The 25,536-nt window shown below is 40.8% G+C and overlaps 1 protein-coding gene across 1 annotated transcript in view; it reads left to right on the top strand.

Moving 5' to 3' along the window:
- The window catches only part of NDRG1 (N-myc downstream regulated 1), a 40,033-nt gene extending 19,323 nt beyond the window's left edge, over window positions 1-20,710 (top strand). Inside the window, exons 4-16 of the mRNA XM_052703595.1 lie at window positions 3,845-3,950; window positions 5,657-5,777; window positions 7,459-7,521; window positions 9,623-9,683; window positions 10,142-10,228; window positions 11,614-11,670; window positions 12,224-12,327; window positions 12,692-12,748; window positions 13,857-13,908; window positions 14,683-14,730; window positions 16,681-16,716; window positions 17,879-17,930; window positions 18,875-20,710. Coding sequence (XP_052559555.1) covers window positions 3,845-3,950; window positions 5,657-5,777; window positions 7,459-7,521; window positions 9,623-9,683; window positions 10,142-10,228; window positions 11,614-11,670; window positions 12,224-12,327; window positions 12,692-12,748; window positions 13,857-13,908; window positions 14,683-14,730; window positions 16,681-16,716; window positions 17,879-17,930; window positions 18,875-19,140 — 1,110 coding nt within the window. The 3' untranslated portion in view covers window positions 19,141-20,710. The remainder of the gene's footprint in view (window positions 1-3,844; window positions 3,951-5,656; window positions 5,778-7,458; window positions 7,522-9,622; window positions 9,684-10,141; window positions 10,229-11,613; window positions 11,671-12,223; window positions 12,328-12,691; window positions 12,749-13,856; window positions 13,909-14,682; window positions 14,731-16,680; window positions 16,717-17,878; window positions 17,931-18,874) is intronic.
- The last annotated feature ends 4,826 nt before the right edge of the window (window positions 20,711-25,536 follow it).

The following is a 25,536-nucleotide window of genomic DNA, read 5'->3' as shown; positions in this document are numbered from 1 at the left end:
TGTCCTGTGCAATTCAGGGCTCATGGCATGAAAATTTACAAGCATGCAAGAATCCCTTTCTGTTGCCTGGGAAGAGGGAATGAGCCACCATGGATGCAGTGGGAGATAAATCAGCATTGTGACTGATGGAGTGCATTTCCTAGTGGGACCTTTCAAATAGAGGGAATAATGGGAATTATTAAAATAATCTTAATGGAAGATAATATTTTACTTAAAATACAAAATGCATTGTTTTTTGCAAAGTGGGCAATGTCTGGTTTTCCCTTTTAGACAGCAAAGATGGTTTGATTACATATTCAGAAAAACAAAAACAAAACAAAAACCTGTTTATAAACATGTTCATTCTATGTGTTTATCTGCCGGGATGGAGAGAGGAAGGAATAAAAGGCTCTTGTGTGTTACTGTGTTGCCTCCCTCTTATAGACCCATAACAGCATCTCAAAAAATGTCGATTTGACCCAAAGAAAAAGAAAATCTGCCATAGAAGAGAACAACTCCCTTTAAACACAGATAGTCTGTCTTAAATTGCATGTATCATAGGTATTTTTGTGTGTGTTTTAGAGCACTAAAGAAAGACTGCACCTCTGTTAAAGTGAGATGTGAACAGATGGCATGCTTGTCTTTATCCTTCTATCGGATTAGTGTACCTTGGATGTTTTTCTAAGATAGTGTTTTAATACAGATCACTTGGTTGAGGAGCCTCTTACTACAATGTTGACGTTGATTGGGGTGTGCTGCCATCTGTTTTCAGTGCTCTGCTTTTTGAAAACATCCATGCCGACATCACGTAGACAAATCTCTTGATCTTTAATAGGATCAGTAGGGATGTTGAGTTTTTGCCTTGGCATCACTAAAGAAACAAGTTTAAATTGTTTTTAGGAGAAAATTTGGGGCATTTTTCATTAAGAATTAACACTAATGGAGAACAGTGCAACATTATTACTATTGCATCGCAAGAGCCTTATTGTGAAGATAACGAGGAATTAAACTAATTGTTAAACTGATGGTGACTTTTACCAGTAATTAGATGTGTGGTCTCCTATCACCTCTGAACTATTTTTAGTTGACACTGAGTTTGAACTAGACTCAGGATTCCAGTTAAAAATAATTAGCAGTGGAGGTCAGTGGGGTGGGCAGGTTCAAGTGTCTGGCTTTGTCACAAAGAGATTTTTTCTGTCCTGCACAAAGGACAAAGAACCTAAGGCTTGAAAGGTGGTCTCTCCTAAGGAAGTGTTCTGGGCCCTTAAGTGCTATTGTTGAGAAGGTCTAGCAATAAAATCCGATGATAGAGAATGCTGTTGTTCTCTAACTGAAAAGGAGATTATCTTTCACGTGAAGGTGTGTTACTCATTACTGGTGCTAAAATTCCCAACCTATTAGTTCTTATGCTCTCTACTGAGAATAATCTAAATGCAGAAGGAAGGCAGAATGTGGACAATATTAATTACTACTGTTGTTAAATTCTATTTATTAGTATTGCAAATCTCTGTATAATAAAATAATGAATGTACCTACAACACTCTACTTTTGCCAAAAGTGAAACTTAATTTTCAGGTGAGTGATATTGAAATATTTTAGACTAAGTGTTGCTTGTGAACTTTGGAAAATACAAGACTTTTAGCACTTAAAGTCAGACGTTGTTGCGTTGCTGTGCAGAATCATTCTCATTTACATGAAGTTTTTAATTTATTTTTGTTCCTCGTGGAAGCTTTACTCCCACCTTATAGAAAAGAACTTGCTCCTAATTTTATGTAAAATAGTTTTGGGGTGGTTCAGCGTCTCAAATTAATCTGTATTTACCAAAGTCTAATTGAAACGTCACCAGAAAATACTATGCTAATCACTAGTTCCCAGGTTTGAAAGTTGGCATTTGTACACTGTGTGACAGAGTTCATCTTTGATGTCTGAGCTCTACAGAAAAAGCACTTCTCCTGGTCAAACCTGACTCAAATCCTATTTAAGAATGACGTCCTCCTGAGTTAGTCTGTTCTGGGTTTTGTGGTTGGGCACTGTGGGTGTCATAAGCCTATGCAGAAAAGCAGCCTCTCCATATAACCCAGATTCCTACTTGGGGAAAGTAGGAACCAGCTTTTGTCCTCTCTCTGCTTGGTGGATTTATCACCCTGTTTTGCCTAAAGATGGTACTGGATGTAGAAGACACAGCATACCTGCTAAATAATGCAGTGAGTATGCAGAGGAATTAACCTCTGGGGGAACAGAAAAGCTGAAAAGTGGTGTTTCAGTGTAATGTAGAGCAGAGAGACTCTCCTGGTATTTGGGTGCATGGGGTGGTCTTGATTTGTTGGTGTGATCATAGCTGATGTAAGTTGCAAGGAAAATAGGTGAAATATGGAACAGTGCTGCTTAGCATCCTTATGTTCAACAAAACGCATGGTAAATTTGACATATGAAATTACTGAGCCATAATTTAGATTGAATTAATTCATCAGATCTCAGAAGCTTCTGGATTTTGCTCTGAAAAGGTTTCTGCTGGAGCTGTTCGCTCCTGATTTCTACAGCATAATTTGTAGTATGTTTAATTTAATTTAATTTGGATTTTGCGCCTGGGCATTGTTGCAAAGAGTAAATAAAGCCAGGCAGGAGCAGTATGCTGTACTGAATGACATGGATGTCTGTATCCTATGCAGAAAATATTCTTATGAAATATTAAAGCTGGTCACTAACTGCATACTGCTTTGATTCCATGAGAGTAACTGTAGATAGAAAATAACCATTGTACTGTAATTCCCCCTTACATACATTGTCAGGCTAACAAATTGCTTATGTCTATCTTAAGTACAAGTGTGAAAGAAACAAGAACTGTTCCATACGTTGAGGACATTGGTGCAAACTAAATTTCATTTATCCAACATAGACATCTAGCAAATGGGATGGTAATGAAGGGGTCTCTGATTTGATATTAAAGGCGTTTTAAGCTCATCGAATAGTACAAAATCCAGTTGTGTCAGATAATAGCAATGGGCTGTTTAAGGTTGTTTCTGTGATAAGCACCACAGCATTGTTGTAGCCATATTACTTTCTTGCAAACTTCATTCAGTTGAGTTTGTGCTTAGGTTTAAGCAATAGCAATCCATAAAGCTAACATGTAGCTGCCTGCCATATTTACTGCGGAAAGCTGCTCTAATCACAAGGGCCTGCAGTGTGATTAGTCTTTACGGTGAATACAAGCTATTTTAATGGAGTGCTATTTAGGGGAATATTAGTTATTTGCTCAGTTACGATCATTTTCCTAGAAAACAGAAGTGTTTTGGAAACTGGCACCATTGCAAATGCTGCTGGCCATGCTAGTGAGCCATTAGGCATCTTAGGTTATTTTAGGCATCTTTGCCCCAAACTACCTTTTTAAATTTTTAATTTTTTTTTTTTCACCTTCATCTTTATTTCCCACTTCTTTTTTTTTATCTTATCCCCTCTTTTTTTTTTTTTTTTTTTTTTGTTTTCTCCTTCCTTTCTTTTTTTTTTTTCAGTTTTGTCTCTCCTATTCGTTTTCTTTTTTAAAGCTTTTTTGTTGTTTTTTTTAACACTGGCTGTTGTGGTCAAAAACCATTTCCTCAGCATCTAGTTAGAGCTAGCAGCTTGAGTGCTTCTGTCATTGGCTGTCAACAGCAATAGATGACAGCCGTGTGAAAAACATTAGCAAAGAGCCTGCACCATGGGGAGGCTTGGAGTGTGTTGGCATGGGAGTTGCAGAGGTCCTGGGGCCAGAGAGGCTGTGGACAGCCCGAGATAGGGCAGGAGCTGTGTTTGTGGTCATGGCTGCCAACACTAGAGTGTTAACTAGAGCCCTTCTACAGTCTGACAGTTTCACCTTGTTCTTTGTCAGGAGCAAGATGTGGAGACCATGCATGGCTTAGTCCATGTCACCATGTGTGGGACACCAAGAGGGAATAGACCTGCTATCCTCACATACCACGACATTGGGTTGAATCGTAAGTAGGCTTTATATTTTATTGCATAGTGATGGCCTGGTTGGTTAACGTTATAGCTGTAGTCAAAAGTGTGGGATCCCTGATGGTTAGGAAACATTTCCCAGGTCCTCACACACTTGTGTCATACTCATAGAAGGTACTTGCCTTTGTGCCTAGCCTAATTCTTCTCTTATGGCAAGTTTAACTCTCAGATTTACATGCTCCCAAAGAAAGTAATTGGAATGTTTCACTTAAATGGGCGAAAGGATGTACTGGTAGCTTGTAATGACTGTGTGTAAATGCTGTAAAAACATCTGTAGAGGAAAGCTGAGGCTGTGTTGAAACAGGATTGATAAGAATGCTGCTGTTGCTTTGGCTTGTAGGTTCCTGTCTGAAACCAGTCTTACACTTCTGTGGGTTTGTATGAATAGTGAGCCAAATCTGAATGATTAAATGAAAGCTGGTGTTGTATTAAGAAAGTGACTTTGACAAGTGCCGTCTGTCGTATCTGTCATATTCAGGAATATAATGAGCTAGATGTCCCGATCTGTTGGTCTGTTTTTCTCACTAGTACCCTGATTCACACCATTTGCTGTTTGTAAGAAAGCTATCAGTTTTAAAACTAAAAACAGCTGCAAATCTTTAATGTTTGGCTTTTGGGGGAGTGGCAGCAGTGATATTACTCACAAGAAAAAAAAAATCTCTTTTTTGCATGTTTTTAGTAGCACTGCATTATTTTACTTTGGGTTGTTAGTGGATCAGGGCAGAGCTTAATCTGAATCTCATCTTTGAATAAAACTTTCTTTCTTTCTGGAGATATAAAAATTATGATGAATAAGCTTTCCTTTTAAAGGAGAAGGGAGAAAGCTTTATGCCTATCTTGCATATTCTCCTAAAGCTGGATTTTAGCTGAAAATATTGTATATTCTCTAGTGATTTTTTTTGCATGTTGTGTAGTAAGAGGACATTCAGAAACACACACAGATGTTATTTTCTGCACGTATCAGAGGCGGTGCTACAGAATTCCTTCTTTCCACTCCAAGAGGAGAACATGCTAACCTTCTCCCCACACCAATGTTTGTTCAACATCAGAAATCAAATCATCTCAGAGCTGGGGGCCTGCAGCATTCAGTTTCCCAAAAGGACACTTCTGTCTTGAATTCCCTGCTGTGAGAGACACAAACGTAATGTTTATCTTGCGATACTTGGGCAGAAACACAAGTCACGATCTCAGAGCTGGATACCTTTTGCCCCATCTGTTTTGACATAATCCAAAGAAAAATGGCTGGACAAGTAAATGGATAATTTTACCTAAGCCAAAACTCAGTATGAATTTTCCTGATGACAGTTTATGACTATTTTACTTCTGCATAAGGAACATTTTCTTGATTTTTGGTGTACCAAGCCAGTATTTCTGGGAACGACCAGAATAATGTGGATAAATGCTAGCTGGCCATGAGGAGAGAGCTTTTCATTTTTTTGCTTCAGGGTGTTGATACAATTTTGTACAAAGCACAGGTTGCTTTGCAGCAGGACTTCCTTATTCTTCCTTAAAAATAAAGAATTGTCACTTTTTCTGAGCTGATGGAGGGAACTTTTCATTAATCTGCAGTCCAGGTTTCAACAGAGGTAACATTAATAAACAAGTGATTTTATTAGAGATGCAAATTTACTAATGAATAGACCATTTAATCTCAGCAAAATTATTTCGTGTTTTCATTTTCAAGACAAAACTTGCTTCAATCCTCTCTTCAACTTTGAGGATATGCAGGAAATCACCCAGCACTTTGCAGTTTGCCACGTGGATGCACCTGGTCAGCAGGATGGGGCACCATCTTTCCAAGCTGGGTGAGTTGTGAGGAAAACAGCCTCTGCTTTCAGAGTTATCTTTTGTCAGGAAAAAGAGCCTTAATCTGCCATTCAACTGAAGAGCAATTGCAGAAAGAAAAGTAGCATTCCTTTGAATGCTGATAATTTCTATTTAAGTTTCCAGAGCTCTGATGAGTTTTGCCGGTTCACAGTAAACTTCAGGTCTGTAACTTTGTTGTAAAACAGTTCCTCGACACATGCTTACATCTGCCAGTTTAAGTACTGGCTACCTTGTTTTGTAGTGACATCCGGCATGCAAACACAGAACAAATTTGTTACTATAAACAGTACAGTCATTCACCACTGTATCACCTCTTTCCTAAGTCTGTAGCTTCTAGGAAATGTCTGCACGGTAGTTGTTGATAAATAGATATAATAAGCTTCTTGGAAATTTAAACTAGTTATACAGTAACAATGTGATGTAAGCCATGGGATATCATAAATTACTGCATGCTCTTGACCATGTAACATATACGATGTTGTAACTCTTGGAAACTTGTGAGTTTTGAGTACTGCCTTTGTCAAAATGCTTGACTCATTTAGTGAAATGAGATAGGTTTGCTTGAAGATGCCCCTAGGTGGGGAGTCAGCTTGGTTGAGAAAGAGGGTAGCCAACATTGTGAGGTGGGGGACAAGTCAAGAGACAGTTGTTCTGTAAGAATTGGGTATTAAGGAGCTTGTACATACCTTATTGCATGAGCCATACCTTCTTAAATTTTAAGCTGGTCTGGCTGAGGAGGTCATCATGGGCCATGTTCTGAGTTAAATGCAGTGGCCCAGTTGTCTACTCAAGCAGGTGACAAAGCTATTTCAGTCACTTCAGTTTGTGTTTATTTGAATCAAAAGCTTTTAAGTGTCTTAACCTTCATGTCCTAAACAGGCATTAACACGTCTGAGTTGTCAACTGCACAACTGTCATAGTCCCTGCTAGTAAAGAGCACTGCTTAAAATCACGGTGATGGCACCAGAAGAAGCTGAACTATGTTCTCCAGCTTCTTAGGGTGGACTTTTTTTTCCATTTGCTGCTCAATAGAGATTTTGTTAAAAAAATTTCTCCTTTCAGAATTCCACTGTCACTCAGAAGCAGAACAAAAGCATTAATATAGAGCTGTCAAACGCCTTCAGCAGCTTCACAGCCTTTCTTTTGACTTTAATTTCTCCATCAGTATCGACAGAAAGTTGTTGTTTTTTTTCATTTTATTGCTGTAGAAATGTACATCCTTGAAAACACGCAGGTGAATATTTGCCGAAGATCTCACACTGCAGTAGTCTGATTCTGTGACATGGGAGAACCTTTTTGCGGTAAACCAGAAGTACACATGTGGTGAATGTGGTTGGAGTCTCACCTCTGAAGTTCAAATATTTTATAGGTTATAAGTATTGACTTGCTTTTTGGAAGAGATTTGCTGTGCTCTGTTTTGCTCTCAGCTGGAGCAGACGTCTTTCCTGTAACTCACATAAAGTACCATATTGAGTATGCTCATTCTCCTGTGAAATCACTTAATTGTACTTGCTCCTGATTTAAATTCAGTGCATGCTGACCGTGACCTGGCAATGGACACATTTGTTATTTAATCTGCAGTGACCACCTTTTCCCTAAATACAGCAGCCTACTCTACTGAACGTGGCATAGGAACTCACAGACATGTATTTGTTATAGGTACATATATCCTTCCATGGATCAGCTGGCTGAAATGCTTCCTGGAATCCTGAAACAGTTTGGGTGAGCAGGATTCTTGACTTATTTTCTTCATTTACTGTCACTGTTTGACATACCAAAAGGCATCTGTGCTGCCCCAAAGCTTCACACAGGCTACCTGACATTTTCCTAGAGTTACAGTTGTGGTTGTTTTTTAACTCCTCCATTATAGTTGGCTGCCTTTTAACTTTGATTCTGAAAAAGCTTATTTGGCCTTTTTTTTTTTTTTTTTTTTTTTTTTTTTTTTTTTTTTTTTTTTTTTTTAAGTTTGTATATTTTTAAACAGGAAGCAATTTTGAGTGAAATCACATGTGCCTAATTTAGGGGTTTCCTCCAGTTTTTTTCTGTTTGTAAGGGACAGGGAATAGACAATCTGTTCTTCCCACTGAAGCAACCCACGTTTTCCTGTGTGGGTAGCAGAAAAAAACATAGCCCCATCTGAAGACATGTAATGTTTTGTTTCTGTGGCTTGAGCATGTTCAGGGGTCAGTCCTGACTCATTAAGCCTCTTAGAATCATAGAATCACAAGGTTGGAAACGACCTATAACATCATCTAGTCCAACCGTCTCCTCATCCCCATTGCCACCACTAGCACTCTTCTGCCTGTGCAGATCCAGATTGCTGATGCTGAGGAACTTGGTGACAGTGTTCATATAATCATGGAATGGTTTGGATTGGAGAGTTGGATCATCTGCTTCCAGCCTCCCTGTTCCTCTGCTGTGTACCTGCAGCAAGTTTAGCTGTGTATATTCCTTCAAAACTTAGTTTTAACTCAAGCTGTTCATAATGCCTTCCCTACTAAAGAGCTAGGGCAAATGGTGTGCAATGAATCATAGAATCATCTGAGTTGGAAGGGATCCTTAAAACTCATCCATCCCTACTCCCCTGCAATGACCAGGACACCTACGGTTTGAGCAGTTTAGAATCTGCAGGTGAGCACCTTGCAGGTTTTTTTCAGACTAAGGAGAGAAAATCTGAGATTCAGGGTTACTCAGCCTTGGAGGGCAAACAGGTTGGGAAGCTGATGGAGCCCTCAGTCTCAAAACACCACCTCACTTTAGACAAACTAGTTGTTACAGTATCTTGACTAGATACTCCTCTGATCTCACTACCTTCCTAAAACAAGGGTGTGGTTTTAAACCTTCTTTTTCAAAACCAAAGCACATTATTTGCCATATAAAAAAAAAAAAAAAAAAGGCAACAACATGCTGACATAATGTCAATACCTTGAAAACCAACTAAACTGGACTTGATTTAATATTGTAATGAGAATGAAATCTTTCTCAAGATATTTTCCTAAAAGCATTGCGTAACCTGTTTTTCTGACAGGTTTTGTCTAGTCTCCCTTCCACGTATTTTCTAAGACCTTGAAGGCGATGCTTTAGAACCAATTTGAGCAAATGCAAATATTTGATTTGTCTCTGCCCTGCTTAGTTCTGAAGTTTAATCTCACTCACTCCAGCAACTGGATAGCAGGAGAGGTTTCCCTGCCAGCTCCCTGCTAGAGAGGACTTGGCGTCACAATTTGATAGCAGAGGGCAGGGGAGTCTGGGGTGGAGTTGTTGTGTTTTGACTGCAGACCACAGTACTCTATCTTAGAAGTTTTTCTGGCAGAGGAGCCATTTCCTTCCAGAGTCAGAACAATGCTGTTGTTTCTCCATGTATTTACTTAAGGATAAGTGAGGATTGCTGCTGGGCTGTAATGTGTGAGCACCAGAGTCTGCTAATCTCCTAAAACCAACTAGTTGCTGTGCCCTGCTCTTTACTGGAGGTATTGCTGAAATCTGTGGTTTGCTCTAGATGTGATCTGCCCTTTCACTGGCGTTTGCAGAAGAATCATTGAATCATTAAGATTGGAAAAGATAACTAAGATCATCTAGTCCAACCATCAACACATCCCACCATGGCCACTAACCCATGTGCCATGCCTACCCTATCTACTCTAACTACAGTACCTCCACCACCAATCTGGGCAGCCTGTTTCAATGCATGACCACTCTTTCCCAGAAGAAATTTTCCCTAATATGCAGCTTGATAGGAAGGCTGCTGATAGGGTTTTGTTTATTTCTGGTTTTCTCTTACTGATTTGTCTCCTCTATCTCATGCCACATAACTGCTGTGCAGGCTGAAGAGCATTATTGGAATGGGAACTGGAGCTGGTGCCTATGTCCTGACCAGATTTGCTGTAAGTGTCATGGAGCCTTCTTAAAGGCTTGAACCCCATTTCCTTGAGGTGTTGCTGCCCCCATAGGGTGAGCAGAGAATTCCTGCTCTGCTGTGTGCATTTAAGCAAGCAGCCAGGCTTTTAAGTGGAATACCACAGCCTGCAGGATAGCTCAGTCAAAAGACCTAGATTTTCCATTCTAAAGCCTGGGCTCTACCCAGTTGATTTACAAAAGGTTTTTTTAATGGGAGTTCTCTATTTAGACTGAGGGTGGGGAAGATGTTAAATCTTAATGTTCTCCAGCTGCTCAGTTGAATTGCTTTAATGAAATCCTTTTTCCATACATGTGCTTGTTTTGTGCAAGATAAAACTACACCTACTGCCTTTCTCCCCAGGAGATAATTTGCTAATTTAAATTTTGTGCTGTCAGCTTGCAAAGGACACAGGATGAATCTTAACTCAAACCTTTTCTTTTGCAGTTAAACCACCCGGACATGGTGGAGGGATTGGTTCTCATTAATGTAAACCCTTGTGCTGAAGGTTGGATGGACTGGGCAGCAACAAAGGTAAACATTTTTTAAGTTAGAAAAATAAATCATATTGTGAGGCGGTCAGGCATGAGGAGCTGGACAAGATCGTGTGTCGAGACAGGGCTGCGAAGAGAAAATATCTTAGACAAATTTATTTTGGGTTTATTCTTTCATTTTCAAACATACCTCCTGTAGGGCTAGCGATAAAAATAAGTGCTGCTTACCCATGGTATAATGGAGCTGTTAGGTACAAACAATACTTGAGAGCTGGTAATGACTCAGGGAAAAAGCTATTTTAACCTGGACGTGAGATACGTTTGGAAACAGCATTCTTCCAATTGAACTTCAAGCTTAGTGTTGCTTTTCTTGCCTGTGGCTTTGTTTACAAGCATGGTCCAAAATATTAATTAAAACACAGGAAAAAAAAAATGTTCAAAACAACATATTCCTGGTTTAAGCCATCTAGCTGAGTCTTGGATACCGAAAAGAGTCATAAAAGAGCATTGGCTATGATAACTGCTGGAAAGGCTGCCCGTACAATTAGACTTTTAAGTGAACTTGTTCACAAATAAAGAATCCCCTGTAAACATCATTCTTTTGTAGCTATAAGATTACAATGTGGGAAAAATGTGGTGAGAGCTGGTTTCAAGCAGCCTCAAGGAGCTAATAGGTATAAATGTTACATTATGCATCACTCAGTTTTAACTTACTAAAACATTTTTTCAGAGGAGACTGAAAAAGCTGACACTTCATATCATTTAGGGTCATGTTTTAATGAATGACAGTTACTATGAACACACAAAAGTACAAAAATCATTGTTTTGTCTTTTAAGCATACATACAGAGATCCCATGTAAATGTTCCAGGAGACATTGAGTGATCTGGATTTGTATTTATTAACTCCTCTACAATGAGATATAGCAGTTGACCCTTTGGGGTTATCTCATGCAGTATTTCTCCATTATTAAATTCTTTCACATCTGTGTCTCTGCTGTCCACCTCTCCTAGGTGCTGTCGACCTCAGGTGTCCCTTGTATCCTTCAGTTTTTCCAAACTAAGAGGATGTATTCTGGAATTTAACCTCTATGGTCCTTAGGTTCCAGCTCCACATTACTGTCATTGTGCCACTGTGTTAGGGGTGGTATTGGACAGTGAAGTTAAATTGCATGCATCTGGCTGATTTTCAGAGAGTAATTCTATATATACTTATGCCACTAGTGGTGTGCTCCTTGCATATCTGCATTAGTAAAAAACATTCTATGAGAACAACTCAAACATAATTGATGCCTAATGATGTTATAGTAGGAATGGAGGGGAAGAACATCGGTCCAGGATAAACATCCATTCTTCTACTTAGGGGTAATTAAAAGGTTTCAAAAGATAGTTTTAATATCACATACTTAGATAATCTTGCTGTTCAGATTTCAGGTTGGACAAATGCTTTACCAGACTTGGTCATTTCACATCTCTTTGGAAAGGTAAGCACGTTCAAAACATTAACCTAGTCTTTTCAGTCATCTGTATTTACCTCCTGGAGCTGGAAGAGGGGATAATCTTTCACTTAAGTAGCAAAATTTAATTTTAAACTTGTGGGATAGGATTAATACTTGTATTCCCAGCTCTTTGAAGTATGGATGCTGCAGTGAAGCTAGCTGAGTGCCAAACAACCAACTACAGTGCTGTCATGGCAACTCCAGAAGATGTAGCTACCAGTTTGGCTTGCTGATATTTAAGCACGAGTAGAGCACTAGTGTGCTTTTATACAGGAATATACTTACATCTCTAAGAAAACTGCTTACTAGTACAAATGATGTTCTTCAGTGCAAGCCTACTCTTAAATTGAAAAACATGGAACAACAGTCAGATGCTAATGTTAACTCTGGGTGATAAAACTGAGTGCTGCAACTTGTTCCTGACCTAAGAGTGCACTCCTGTTGTATGGATATGAGCCTGATACATGACTGCTGTGCCATGTCTTCAGATCCTCTCAGAAAACAGCCCCTGTTCTGAACAATTCTGTTTCCACTGTAGGAAGAGATTCACAGCAACCATGACCTGATCCATACTTACCGTCAGCATATTATTAATGATATGAATCAAACCAACCTTCATCTCTTTGTCAACTCTTACAACAGGTAAACGTATTTACCTGATTTTTAACTGGAAACTGTTTTAAGAGACCGTCCAGCTCTTTTTCAGCCTGTGTTATTTGTGTGGTGGAGTTACCTGTTTTCCCCCCTTACGAAATTCTACTTGATATGCACGTTTAGGGATCTCAGGTGGTTTGCTTATAAGAGAAGGTCTTTGTGCATTTATGGGGAGATAGATGGTACATGTGGACATTGGTACTTCAGTTTAAAAGTGTTTCACTATCAGTTATGGAGATTAACGTATCAGATTAACATATTGTGAGCGTCCGTGCTTTCTGTAAACTAGAATTTGGAAGCATCTGTTAAATTTCAGCGTGTCAAAAATATTTGTCTTCTTCATTTTCTTTAGTCGTCGAGACCTAGAGATTGAGCGCCCTGTTCCTGGATTAAATGTTGTCACCCTTCAGTAAGTGTTTTATTTCCCATCAGTTCACTTGTATGTGGTGTGAGCCGAGAGATGGAATCTGGGTGCATTGCATGGACACTATAGGGCTGCAGCTGAGTTTCTGGCAAGGTCCTGTAGCTTCATCTGGGAGCTGAATTGTTGTGAAGTCAGGGACATTCAGTACGGAGAGTTCCCCGTTTCAAACTTCGGAGACACATTAACTACATAGACAAGTAGTGCCTGCCATGTACTGTGTACTGCAAACTCCATGCAAAAACCAGACTAGGTGCTAAAAAAGTAGATGTACTTAGCCTGGAAGTCTGTCCTCGTTAAAGGGAACTACAGCTCTGGATGCACTGCAGCCATGCCTACCCAACCAGAGGAACATAATCAAAACCAATTTGAACAACAAAGGAAAGTGAAACAGGTGTGAGAACGGTTATCTACCAGATTTTCTGCTGATAGCTTTTTACTTACACAGCATCTTGTAAATGAAATAGTTTTCCAGTCCTCTACTCATCTTTAAACACGGGAAACATTCGCTCATCTGTCAAACTGGTTGGAATTGGCTTACAGTCCAAAAGTTGGAACTCAGCGAGTAGTAGGGAGAGGGATGAGACTTTGAGGCTGATACTCACGTCCAAATCCTTATTGAATTTAAAAAAAAAAAAAAAAAAAAAAGGGCTTTTAAGATTTAAGATTTTAAGATTTTAAGATTGCCACAAGATGAGAAAAAGGACAGGATCTCAGGCAAGGCGTCAAGGCATGTCTGTGTATCTGCACTTCTGCTATGTGGATGACTGAGTACTGGCATTGGATGTCCAGAGAGGCTGTGGGGTCTTCTCCTTGGAGATCTTCAAAAGCTGCCTGGATGTGGTCCTGGGCTCCCTACTCTGTGTGTCCCTGCTTCAGCAGTGTTGGGCCAGCAGATGGATCCAGAGGTCCCTGCCAACCTCAACCATTCAGAGTGTGTAATATGGGGGGCGGGGGGGGAGGGGGGGGGGGGTTGTGTGTGTCAGGAACACACAGCATGTAATTTTCATACACTTGTCTCATCCTTTCCAGGGCACAAAATGAATCTGAGGGCTGCATTACAGAAATAATACAACTTTTGTATGCTTCCTTGCAGGTGCCCTGTGCTCCTGGTAGTTGGTGACAGCTCCCCAGCAGTGGATGCTGTGGTGTGTATACTGAACCCTCATCAACACAGTGTTGCTAGGCAGGTGACTCAAGATGCTTAGCCAGCCCAGCAGAGCTCCCAGCAGCACAGCAATCTCGCCAGCCATCGAGTCAGCCCAAATGACAGTCCTCTTTCAGACCGCGGGAGAGCTGCCATTATTCCTAGCTGGTTGTGCCCTCTGTCTGTGCATCATTATTTAATAGCTCCTGCATTAAGAACAATTGCCACAGCAGTTCCAATGAACTGCAAATATTTTCCTTTAGAGAGGGATCTGCAGCTGGTATCTGAACTTGTTCTGTGGCATTGGAGTCCTGCCATGGATCACTATGGAAGCGAAGAGCTTCTATTTGTCTATTATTACTTGCCCCAGATGACTGAGTGACTTCAAGTGCTGTGCCCTAACAGGCATAGCCAGCCTGCTGGCTGGTGGCCACGTGGCTGCTCACCACTTGGGACGCTACCAGATGACCCCAGATTACAAGATAAACAACCCTTGTTGCCACAAGAGTGCCAGACACATGTGAAAAAAAAAAAAATCACAAGCCCTAGCTAATGGATTTGTTTTATGCATGGCAAAGAATACAGTTGTAAATGTGAACTGACGCTTGTTCAGCTGTATACAATAAGATTATATATAGTATACATGTATTATCTTTATGCAGAAGCCTAAAGTACCAAAGTTAGTCTGCATTAAGCCAGAAACCAGTGTTTTCAGCAAGCAGTTCATATTTTTGTATCTTGTTACCATGCCTTACCCTGCACTTCTTTCACATAGGTTGAATGCAATTCAAAGCTGGACCCAACAAGAACAACACTTCTGAAGGTAATAAGAGCTGTTTCTTTTAAACTTCACATTCTCCTTATTTAAAATATAATGGATTAATTGAAAGAGCCAGACCAGTGCAAGGCAGTATAGCTGACACAGTGAAATTTCTGATGTGGAAGGGTAGTGCCTTCAGGATAATAAAAGAGAGTCTATGAGAAAGATGAGGACAGATAATTTAACAGAGTCTGTTGTGATAGGACTAGGGGAAATGGTTTCAAACTAAAATAGAAGATTTAGACTGTATATATGGAAAAACTTTTTTACAAGAAGGGTGGTGAGACACTGGAACAGGTTGCCAAGAGAGATGTAGCTTGCCCCTTCCTTCCCTGAAGACATTCAATGTCAGGTTGGATGGGGCTCTGAGCAGCTTGCTCTAGCTGTAGGTGTCCAAGTTCAGTGCAGGGGAGTTGGACTGGGTGACCTTTAAAGGTCTCTTCCAAATCAAATGATTCTACGCTTCTGTGAATATTCTACTGGGATAAAACAAGCTGGGAGCTTCTTGTCAGTGCTAACAACAGGGAACCTCACAGCCCCTCTATTCTAGAACACCAGACATGAGACTTAGAATGCTCAGTATTTCACATACCCATAATGAATCTGACCAGAGCTGGCAGAGCTGGTGTTTGAAAAGGGCTTCAGAGGAGTGAAAATGGAAAACAATCCACTCTATTTTCCTCTGCACCTCAGCAAATTTATGAGATGAGTAGGGAACTGATCTATCTTGCGTAGTATTGACATCCTGCCTTCTGTGCAGACACAATGCAGGACAATTTATATTTGGAAATAACTTCTATATTTTCCAAAAAGTTGGTAAGTTGAGCCAACAAAACTGCAAAGAATCATGTAGTCTTTGGTATTTGGCATTCGTAGTATGGATGCAATCTCTAGCTCATTAATGATGCTTAAAGTATGATGATTATAATAGCACACAAACGTTGACACAAACTTGGTCATCCTTCTACTGGGAAATTCTAATGACCTCTCTTTATTAAACTCTCCAGAGGAAATGATAGTAGGCTGTTTTTATATTTTATATTTTATATTTTATATTTTATATTTTATATTTTATATTTTATATTTTATATTTTATATTTTATATTTTATATTTTATATTTTATATTTTATATTTTATAATTATATTTTAAATTATTTTTCCTCCTAATGTTGGGGAGTTCCAACGCTGACCTACTACATGGCCATGGCAGATTTATTCTAAGGAAAAATCTGACACTGTCTCTAACACTTGTCAGTGACCAGCCTTTGCCCATCCAAAGATACGGCTGATGCTAGAACCTGCTGCAGGCCTGTTTTGCTGCTAATTAATCCTAAATAGGATTTGGGGTTTCCTGTAATTCACAACTCAGCTGTTTTCAGCCTGTGGTGTTCCTTGGAACAGGACTGTTTTTGTTGGGATGACGTCGAGGGGTGGAGTGGCAGGAAAAATGAAGTGCTCCAAAAATACTGCATGCACTCAAGATAGCTTTCTAATTTGGCTTTCTCTGCTTCCCTTGGCAAGTCAGGCTGATGCTTGCCATCCACAATCTTAGCAAGTGTTTTTACCTCACCTCTGAGATTTAGGCAGTTGTTTTCTCTCCCCTGTCATTAAGGTCAATACTGCATCTCATTACTGTAATTCAGAACTGGAGATGTAACCAGGACTATCAGGCTAGTTTCTAAGAAAGTGATCTCTTCCTATCAAAAACATTTATTTGTAGCTCTAGCTGATGCTTTGCCTGAGGTCAAATAGCTTCAGAGGTTTTCTGGGGTGCAGTTGTTGCTTTCATGAATGCTCAGCTACTTGCTTTAGTGCACTCTTCTACATGTGTGTTACTCGTACAAGAAAAGGAAATGCTTTCCTGCCAGATAGCTAAAAAGGTCATTTTAGTGTATCCTGAGCACAAATGAGTTCCTCTGGCAATATTCTAACTGTTCTCATCCTCATTTCAGATGGCTGACTGTGGTGGGCTCCCTCAAGTTTCCCAGGTATGATTTGGCTGACGGAAATCCTACTAATCCTGTTCTGCAGTGTCCCAGGTTGCAACAAATGGGTGTTTTCCTCTGGGGTACTCGCTGTTCCCAAATTTCAGCCAAAAGGGTGGTTATGATTACTTGAATAATTGAGTCAATTGGTCATCTCAGCTTTTTTTTCTTTAAAGACCAATAAAGCTCAGAATTAAGAATAGAAGGGGGTATTGTTTCCACTAATTAAGTCTTAACCAAGAAAAGGTTTGATGTGGGAATGAAAAGATATTATTTTATGCCTGTCGACTAAGCTAACATAGATTAAGGCTTGTGCACTAGCATTTTCAAGCTGAATTTTTACTTGGACTATTTTTAGTACAGATCAGGAAGAGGGGAGGCAGGGAATAACAATGCTGTGTTCTCATGTACACTGGCCTGACTTGACTGAGAATGAACTGGAATTTCTGAAACATGTTTGGGTACAATTTTGGGGACTGATAGTGAAACCAGGCTGGAAAAGTTAAAAACGTACTTATGCTCTAGTTCTGCTTCACTAAAAATGCTGACCTATAAATCAGGTTCAGTCCATACTTTGCTGCTGTGATAGATTCCGTTCTTTGCATTGATTCAGGAAAAAACTATGCCAAAAATATTAGCAGTATTTGCAAACTGAGTAACTGAGGTAGAGGCTGATCTGGCTGGTGCATTATCAGCAAAGAAAAATACTGCAAGAACATCAGTCATACAATTGTGCTTGGATAATTCCCCTTAGATTTTGCCCTGTAAAGGTAACTGTTGACTCTCACTGCTTGGATTTGTTCTCTGCTGATTTGGACTCAGTATGAAATGCCTCATATGAGGCGAGTTGTTTTACTTTGATTCATCTGCCTAAATAACTGCACTAGTAAAGTTTGGACTGGGCATAGACCACTTACAGTCACTTATCCAAAAATGTCATTCTCAAATGCTTGTCTCCTTCTGTTAATGCAGTGGGGCAGAGAAGCAGATGAGGGAGGGCAATAGTGGCATTTCCTCATGTAAATGAAAAATTCAGGGGAATTCAGAAGAACCTAGAAAATACTTAATATGTCCTATGAAGGTCAGACATCTGTGGCATCTACCACACTGTAATATAACTAAATTGCTGATCACTGTGTACAGTAATCTTCTGTTTCTCTTACAGCCTGCAAAACTTGCAGAAGCTTTCAAATACTTTGTTCAGGGAATGGGATACAGTAAGTATTGGTATTGGAATGGTTCCTGTAGCTATCAAGTATGTTGGGCATCTAAGCATTCAGAGGGCCTTTTGATCACAGATATTTGGTCTTTTCCCTGTTAACATGCATTTGCAAGAGGAAAAAAAAAAGACTACCATCAATGTCTTGGAGAGGGGTTTTGAGTCCAAATCATCTTATTAGATAGTAGAAAGCTTTGTAGATAGTTTTCTGTTGCAAAGTAATTCTCCAAAATAAAGGTGAAGTTCTTTTGCCCTTTCTTTATTTATCTGACTAATTGTATGTAATTCCCAGGCATCTCATCTAATCCATGTTTTCCCATAATCATTATTCATACTATTCTGTCAGTTCTTTAATGACCAGTAGGTTGAGGAAGGGATGCTTCTGTGTTTCAGAGAATGCATGAAAATATTCTTAAACTGAATGTCTTCATACCAAAGAGTGCAGGAGGCAGCGTTTCACAAAGTTGCAGAATATCTCTGAGGCTTTGGCTCAGATGTGTGATATGTGGATCCCAGCACAGGTTTGCAGGTGATCTACTGTATCGGCTACAGGGGAAACATTTGGTCCTTTCCTTTCATCTTCCGTTTTGCTCTCCAAGCCCTGAAAGTTAAGATGGCATAGTGGTGACTCCATTCCAGCTGAGTCTGAAGTAGCAGTCCTTTCACTGCCGAACTTGCACTCTCCAGCAAACTCAACTGCCTCCATAAGGAACAGGAACTTGGGGTTTTACACATGGTAAAAACAGTGCTTTAACTTCTATGTGTGAAGCTACCTTGAATACTGTATTCAACATGATGGGTAGTTAGGGCTGGAAGTAAGGCAAGGCTTTCTTCCAATCTTAGACAGCAAGTTATTAATGAAAGTCATTTAGACAGTTGGAGTAGACGATCTTAGTGGTCTTTTCCAACCTTAATAATTCTGTGATTCTGTGATTCTTCCAGTGCCCTCTGCTAGCATGACCAGGCTGATGAGGTCCCGCACTGCTTCTGGCTCCAGCGTAACCTCCTTGGAAGGACAGAGGAGCCGGTCCCACACTGGGGAAGGCACAAGGAGCCGGTCCCACACTGGGGAGGGAACTCGGAGCCGATCCCACACTGGGGAGGGTTCCAGGAACCGCTCCCATACAGACACACGCATCGAGCTGACGCCGAATTCAGCCAGCAATGCTGAGCAATCAGGCCCCAAGTCCATGGAAGTGTCCTGCTAAGCATGTGAGGGAGGTTTAAACTGGTCACAGTTTGAAAAAATAAAGGATGCCCCTTGTGTATCACAAAAACATAACTGGTATTAATCTCAAGCTATTCTGTAGGATGAGCTCTGTTCTCCAGGGTCTGATGGGGACCAAAGAAAAGAAGCATCTCATTTGCTCTATTGTTACTCTTGTAACTCAGACAGTTGCTGCTATTTTGCCCTCCTTCAGTGGATGCCAAATTCAAAAGGAAACTTGCCAAAAGCCGATATGGTTGTAAACACTTCAGAGTCAAACCAGACTTGCTTAATATTCTTCTTCAAAATCAATTACGTGCCCCTTTATCTCTAATTCTCTTGAAGTAACTGGCACAATTTGAGATGAGCTTCAAAGAGAGGGAGAAAATCACTATTATGGATGGCTTGTTTTTTTTTTTTTTTAAAAAAAAAAAGGAAACAAATGTGTTATGGCCTCATGTTGAAGCTGGAGTTGAATGCATTGTATATAGCTTGACTTCAAATGATAGAGAAGTTAATGTATCGTGCATTTATAGGCCTTCTAATTCATTAGTTTTCCTACACATAATAATATACTACTAAAATAGACAAATTTAATGTGACTTTAAGATGAACTAAATCTTTAAGCTTTTTTTATTTCACTTTTTTGAGATCTAGTTCCAGTCTTCCTTTCTTTCCCCCTTTCTAGACCCTAAAATCTGCTTAGCCAAGTGAGGACAGGATTAAATTTTATGAGCAAGGAAGCATCTCCTCTTAGGGATCTTGGGCCAAAGGGTTCATAGTGCTGCAAAAAAATGGTGTAGTCTGAGAAAGTAGGGTAGCCATACATGCCAGGAAAGCAAAAGCAGATTGATTTTTACTTCAGACAGCTTCCTATGTCTGCAGCTCAAGTTTTTGCGTCCAGCACAATTGAAAGACATTCAGAATCTGTAAGCACAGCCAGATCCAGCTGTTCTTTGTCAGGAGAGATGAATAAGTGTGAAATGGCATGTAATTAAATGCTGTACATTCAACTATGGCTAATTACTAGATTTGCAACTGAGATCTCACTGGTGCTGGGAAGCGTATTTGAGAAAGTGATGGAGCAACAGTACTGTAACTGCAAAATACAGTGTTTAATGACTATGTAAATGTAATGATCTGCTGGTTCTGCATCTTTAAGTAGCTGCCCGATACCTTGGGTTACTTCTTTTGATGTTGGTGATTTGATATCTTTCTGCCAGTCAGATTTTCATAGTTGGATGTCCTTAAGTTTGTCCTTCAACAGGATGGGATTTCCTGAGTACTGAGTGCATACCTGCTGCATTGCAGCCCTTGCATAAACAAGGAAACTCAAAGACCGTGCAGTTAAATGGCAGATGTTAATACTTTGGGATTGCTTGTTCAGAGGAATGCCATCTAGGTTACTTTATATTGACTAACTCAGCTCTCATGTAGGATATCTGTAATGGTTTGTGGGAAGAACAGACAATTTCAAGAGAGAATAAAGCTATTGTGTAAAGTCTATCAAGAAAAGTTTCTTAATGAAGTATTTGTATTTATTTCAAAACAAATAAATTTGTAACTTTGCAGTGTCGTGTGTCTTCATCTTTTACCAGGAGTACAACAAGCTTGCTTAATGGGAGCTTTTTCCTTGTCACTCCTTTGTAGAAATGAAATCTTTTTTCCTCATTTTCCTATTCCTGCCCTTCCCTACTTTCATGCTCTGAGTTGTTTTTTTTTTCCCCACTCCTGTGTAGTATTTATACTAAGAAAACACAAAACATTCTGGTATGAAGTGTTACTGGCTGTTCAAAATACTAAAGGATAATTTCTTCTCAGAAGGAGTGGTGAGGCACTGGAACAGGATGCCCAGGGAAGTGGCAGAGTCACAGTCCGTACAGGTGTTCAAGAAATGTGGAGATGTGGCACTGAGGGAGAAGAGTTAATGGGCATGGTGGAGATGAGTTGATGGTTGGGCTAGGTGACCTTAGTGATCTTTTCCAACCTTAATGATTTTGTGTTTCTATACAATCCTGTCTTTCTCACAGGAATTGGTGTCTTCGTTACTGCACCCTTTCTTTCCTCAGCCTTTGAGGCTTTTGAATTCTGGGTGTGTGAACCTGCTTTTGGAGGTATTTTTGTCTGTTGACTGCCTTGCACTTACCTCTCTGTGTTTCTAAGTACTGTTCTTTTCTGAATCTCACATTAAAACAGTAGGGATCCCCTCTTCCAAATAATTTTGAAAGAAAAACCCAAACATAAAAGAAAGAGGAATCTGAAGATGCAGGAAATAATTAAAGCACTGTTTTATTTCTGTCCTTACAGCAGAAGTATAAGTTTGTTTTCTCATGCCAGTCTGGGTGCTGGCAGACTGGTTTTATGTACACTGGTGCTCTTGGAATCAGAATAGTTTATGTTGGAAGGGACCCTTAAAGGTCATCTAGTCCAAATCCCTTGCAATGAACAAGAACACCTACAGCTAGAGCAGGTTGCACAGAGCCCCATCCAGCCTGAGCTTGAGTGTCCCCAGGAGCACAGGGCATGTACCACCTCTCTAGGCAACCTGTTCTAGCACCTCACCACCCTCTAACCTAGGCACCATTGTAACATATTGGGAGTTTCAGGGATAGGGGGATTTTGTGGCTTTGCTGAAACAATTTTGATGCTCTTCCTGTATTTCGGAAAATACTGTGATACAAAGAGACAAAAGCAAATATTTGTCATGTTTGAGCCCATGTCCCACTAAATGTGATTATTCAGCAGTTGTTACTGGAGTGTTACCAGAATGGAGGTTGGTTTGGACAACCACAGCCTATGCCATTGCCAGTGAAAATGGGAATAACACGTGCCAACACATCTTACAAAAGAAGGGCAAAGTTATGTTCTTCTGTGAGCTTTTCTGGGAATGACTAATCATTCCTTCCACAAGGACACCATGGTGTGTCTGTCAAAGCCTAAGCATTTTAGTTTTTTTAAACAGGGAGGAATGCATCCAATCCTTCTTGTAGCACAAAGGGATCTGTGAGCATTTCTCAGCAGCTGGGAGTTGCTAGGACCACTATAAATGTCAGCTCTGCAACAAAAAGTATTCATCTGGCAAGGAACAGTGTGTACCTGTACAGAAATCCTGGAGAGCTTTACAGAGAAGTGGTGCTTTACCTTTTAAAAGGAGTTAAGGCTCCTTTTTTGCCTGCAGTACTGGGCATCCTTTACTGGTGCTTAACCTGAAGAGATGCAAGTGGCTTGCAGGTTTATGAAAATTCATTAAAAAATAAAAATACCCAACTCCTACAGCTTGCAAGTGCCTCAATGACTTTCTTGTAGTGAGGGGCCCAAAACTTAGTACTCAAGGGTGTACTCCTACTCTAAGGAGCCAGGAGTGCCTTATGGCAGAGAGGAAATTCTGATTAGATAACAGGAGTTTTCCGGAAAATAAACAATTCAACTTTCATAGTGCTCCTAAGGTTACTGAGAGCAGAAGGACCAACAGGCTTCCTAACTGCTCTTCAGAACCTCTCATAGAATCATAGAGTAATTGCTGAAATCAGAGTTCTTTTCACCTTTGCATGGGCCTCAGCATCTACTATGCAAAGATCAGTTAAACTTCAGCGAAGCCTTCCCCCACCCTGTCCTTGCAGAGCAAGAATGGAAGTGGATGTGCCAATACTGCATGAGCGACACAGGACTTTTGTGCTGAAGGATGCTGCTTTTCTATTTAAAAGTCTCTGGAGACCAAACAGCTGGAAACTTTAACCTAGATGCATTTGGGGGGTTTATGATTAATGTCACGTGTTGCAAGCGATGGACTGAGCTGGAGGAAAAGAAACAGTTTATAGAAAAGCTGCTTATTTTTCTCTCCATTGCTGGAATCCTCTTCCTGTCTGTTTTCGTGTCTGTTGCAATCCGTGCTGTGCCAGTAACACACTGTTGTTTTCACATTCAGCAATCTCACATGTAACTCGGTCTGCCCTCTTCCCACATGCCGTCTGCTTTTGTTTTGCACTGTTTTGTACTGTGTTGTGCTATCCCACGTTCACTGGACCTGTAAGTCTCTCTGGATCCGTACATATCAACAGCTGTTTTGATGTGTGGATTTAGTGTTTCCACTGAGCCAAATATAGGCTTTATGTTGATAGCTGATAACTGCTGCGTCTGATGTTTAAATAACCAAAAGAAAGGATGTCAGGGTATTTCGGGAGATCAGCCCTTCCCCCTCAGCCCTTTGCAACAGACAGACACAGCCTCTCACTGTTTCTATGTATTGCTTCATTAAGGGCTCCATTCATCCTATAAACAACACAGCTGCTGACCAGTGTTGGGGAAAGAGAAAGAAAAAAAAAGGCTTTTGATTGCAACTGCCAAACAGTCCAATGTCTGTTCCCTGCAATCCAGCATGGGGATCTTTTGCTTACCCAGCAGCTACCAGGGGCCAGAGCAGAGCTGTTATTTGACGGTAATTAAAGAAGCAGCCCTCACAGCCCTCACCCTGTGTACATCAGGCACTGGACATAAACATCATGGAGCAACCCCAGAAGAGACCAGAGGTTGGGAAAGCTGTTACAGGTAGCTCTTCCTTCCCACACAGCACCTAATGCACTCACCACTACTCTGGTGAGCCGTGACCCACATAAGAGCTGAAAACAGTCCTTGGGTGACCCGCCATGCACTGCTATTCCTTGTGGCTGAAGTGGATTATGATATTCAGGTCAAGGTCAGTGCGTGAAGAGTGCTGGGGGCAGGGAAGAGCTTTTTACTGGGCGATTGCACTCAGTGAGAACTAGGGCAGCTCTGTACACACCCTACAGCCATAACTAATGGCTCTTGGAAGAATGTAAGACTGCTAGCAGCCTGGATTTCATAGAATCATTGAATTAAGGCTAGAAAAGACTACTAAGATTATCTAGTCCAAACATCAACCCACCACCACCATGCCCACTAAACCATGTCCCTCAGTGCCAAATCTACCCCTTTTTTTTAATATCTCCAGGGATAGTGACTCCACCACTTCCCTGGACAGCCATTTCCAGTGCCTTACCAACCTAGACCTCCCCTGGTGCAACTTGAGGCCATCACCTCTCGTGCTATCACTGTTAGCTGGGAGAAGAGCCCAATCCTGGCCTTACAACAGCATCCTTTCAGGGAACTGTAGAGATAAGGTCTCCCCTGGGGTTCCTGTTCTCCAGACTGAACAATCTCAGTTCCCTCAGTTGCTGTTCATAAGACTTGTGCTGTAGACCATTCACAGCTTTGTTGCCCTTCTTTGGATGTGCTCCAGGGCCTTGGTGTTCCTCCCATAGTGAGAAGCTCAAATCTAAACACAGAAATGGAGCTCACCAGAGCTTAGAACAGAGGGACAAACACCACCTTGGTCCTACTGACTACACTGGCAGTCTTTGGCTGTGTGTGTGCATGTCCCTGCAAGCAGCAAGGTGTACAGGGCAAGTGCAGCTGCCAAGCCGAGGTTCCAACCCACATGGTGGTCCTGTTGTGTGACAGGACTTCGTGTGTGACAGCAGTGGTGTTACCCAGCTGTTACACATCACTGACACTCATCTTAGTAGGACCTGGTGAAGCTGCCCCACGGAATGGTGCCACCCAGCCCATCACGCACCAGTGAGGCTCCTCTTGGTCTCTTTGCCCTACCTCACACCTACACTTGCATCTCCCCACCTGGGAAAAGTCTCTGCTCAACCAATTGCAGTGTGGTTTCATTTAATATTAATGACAACTAAGGAACAACTTCAAGAAGGCTCACTCCTTTACTACCAGCTGACAGCACTAAACCTTGATCCCACAGTCATTCCCTCTCCACTGCTCAGGTTGGGCTTTGGTTGTGGGGAGTCTCATAGCAGTAGAGCCCACCATGGCTGTCAGTACTTGATTTGGAAAGTGCTTAGAGGCAATGGTTTTCCCAAGCTAGTCCAAATACAGTGGCTGAGAAAGCAGCCAGGGTGCCCTCCATGCAAGGCAGTATGCTTGGAAGCTGACAGACATGCAAACAGAAGAAACATCAGTCAGATGGGACTTCTGTAGGAAATGTGTTGCCTTTGCTGAAGTCTCTTGCTGAAATGTGTTTAAGTTGAAGTGGAGTTCCTTTCACATCCAAACAGGCATAGTGAAGGAGAAGGCTGGGAGGAGCTTTCTCAGCTAATGCTCCAGTAGCCATAAGTAAGTCCCACAAGTCCTGGAAAGTGTTTTAAGTTCCCACTGGACCAGGAAATCCCCTTTAGATTTGTGGGAAAATTCTGAAAATCTTAATATGACGACAATTTAACTTTCCTAGCACTAAATGATGGAATCTTTTCTGAGCTTAGCTGTGGGCTTTTCTGGGCGAGCATGTGAGCTGGGGTATGGAACAATGATTCTTTAATTAAAATGTGTTTCTCCTTGTTTTTAATAACCTCGTTTAAACCAT

The sequence above is a fragment of the Tympanuchus pallidicinctus genome, unplaced genomic scaffold (assembly GCF_026119805.1).
Source record: "Tympanuchus pallidicinctus isolate F22 unplaced genomic scaffold, pur_lepc_1.0 scaffold5, whole genome shotgun sequence".
In the NCBI taxonomy this organism is placed as follows: Eukaryota; Metazoa; Chordata; class Aves; order Galliformes; family Phasianidae; genus Tympanuchus; species Tympanuchus pallidicinctus.
This window is presented reverse-complemented; position numbering and strand designations above follow the sequence as displayed.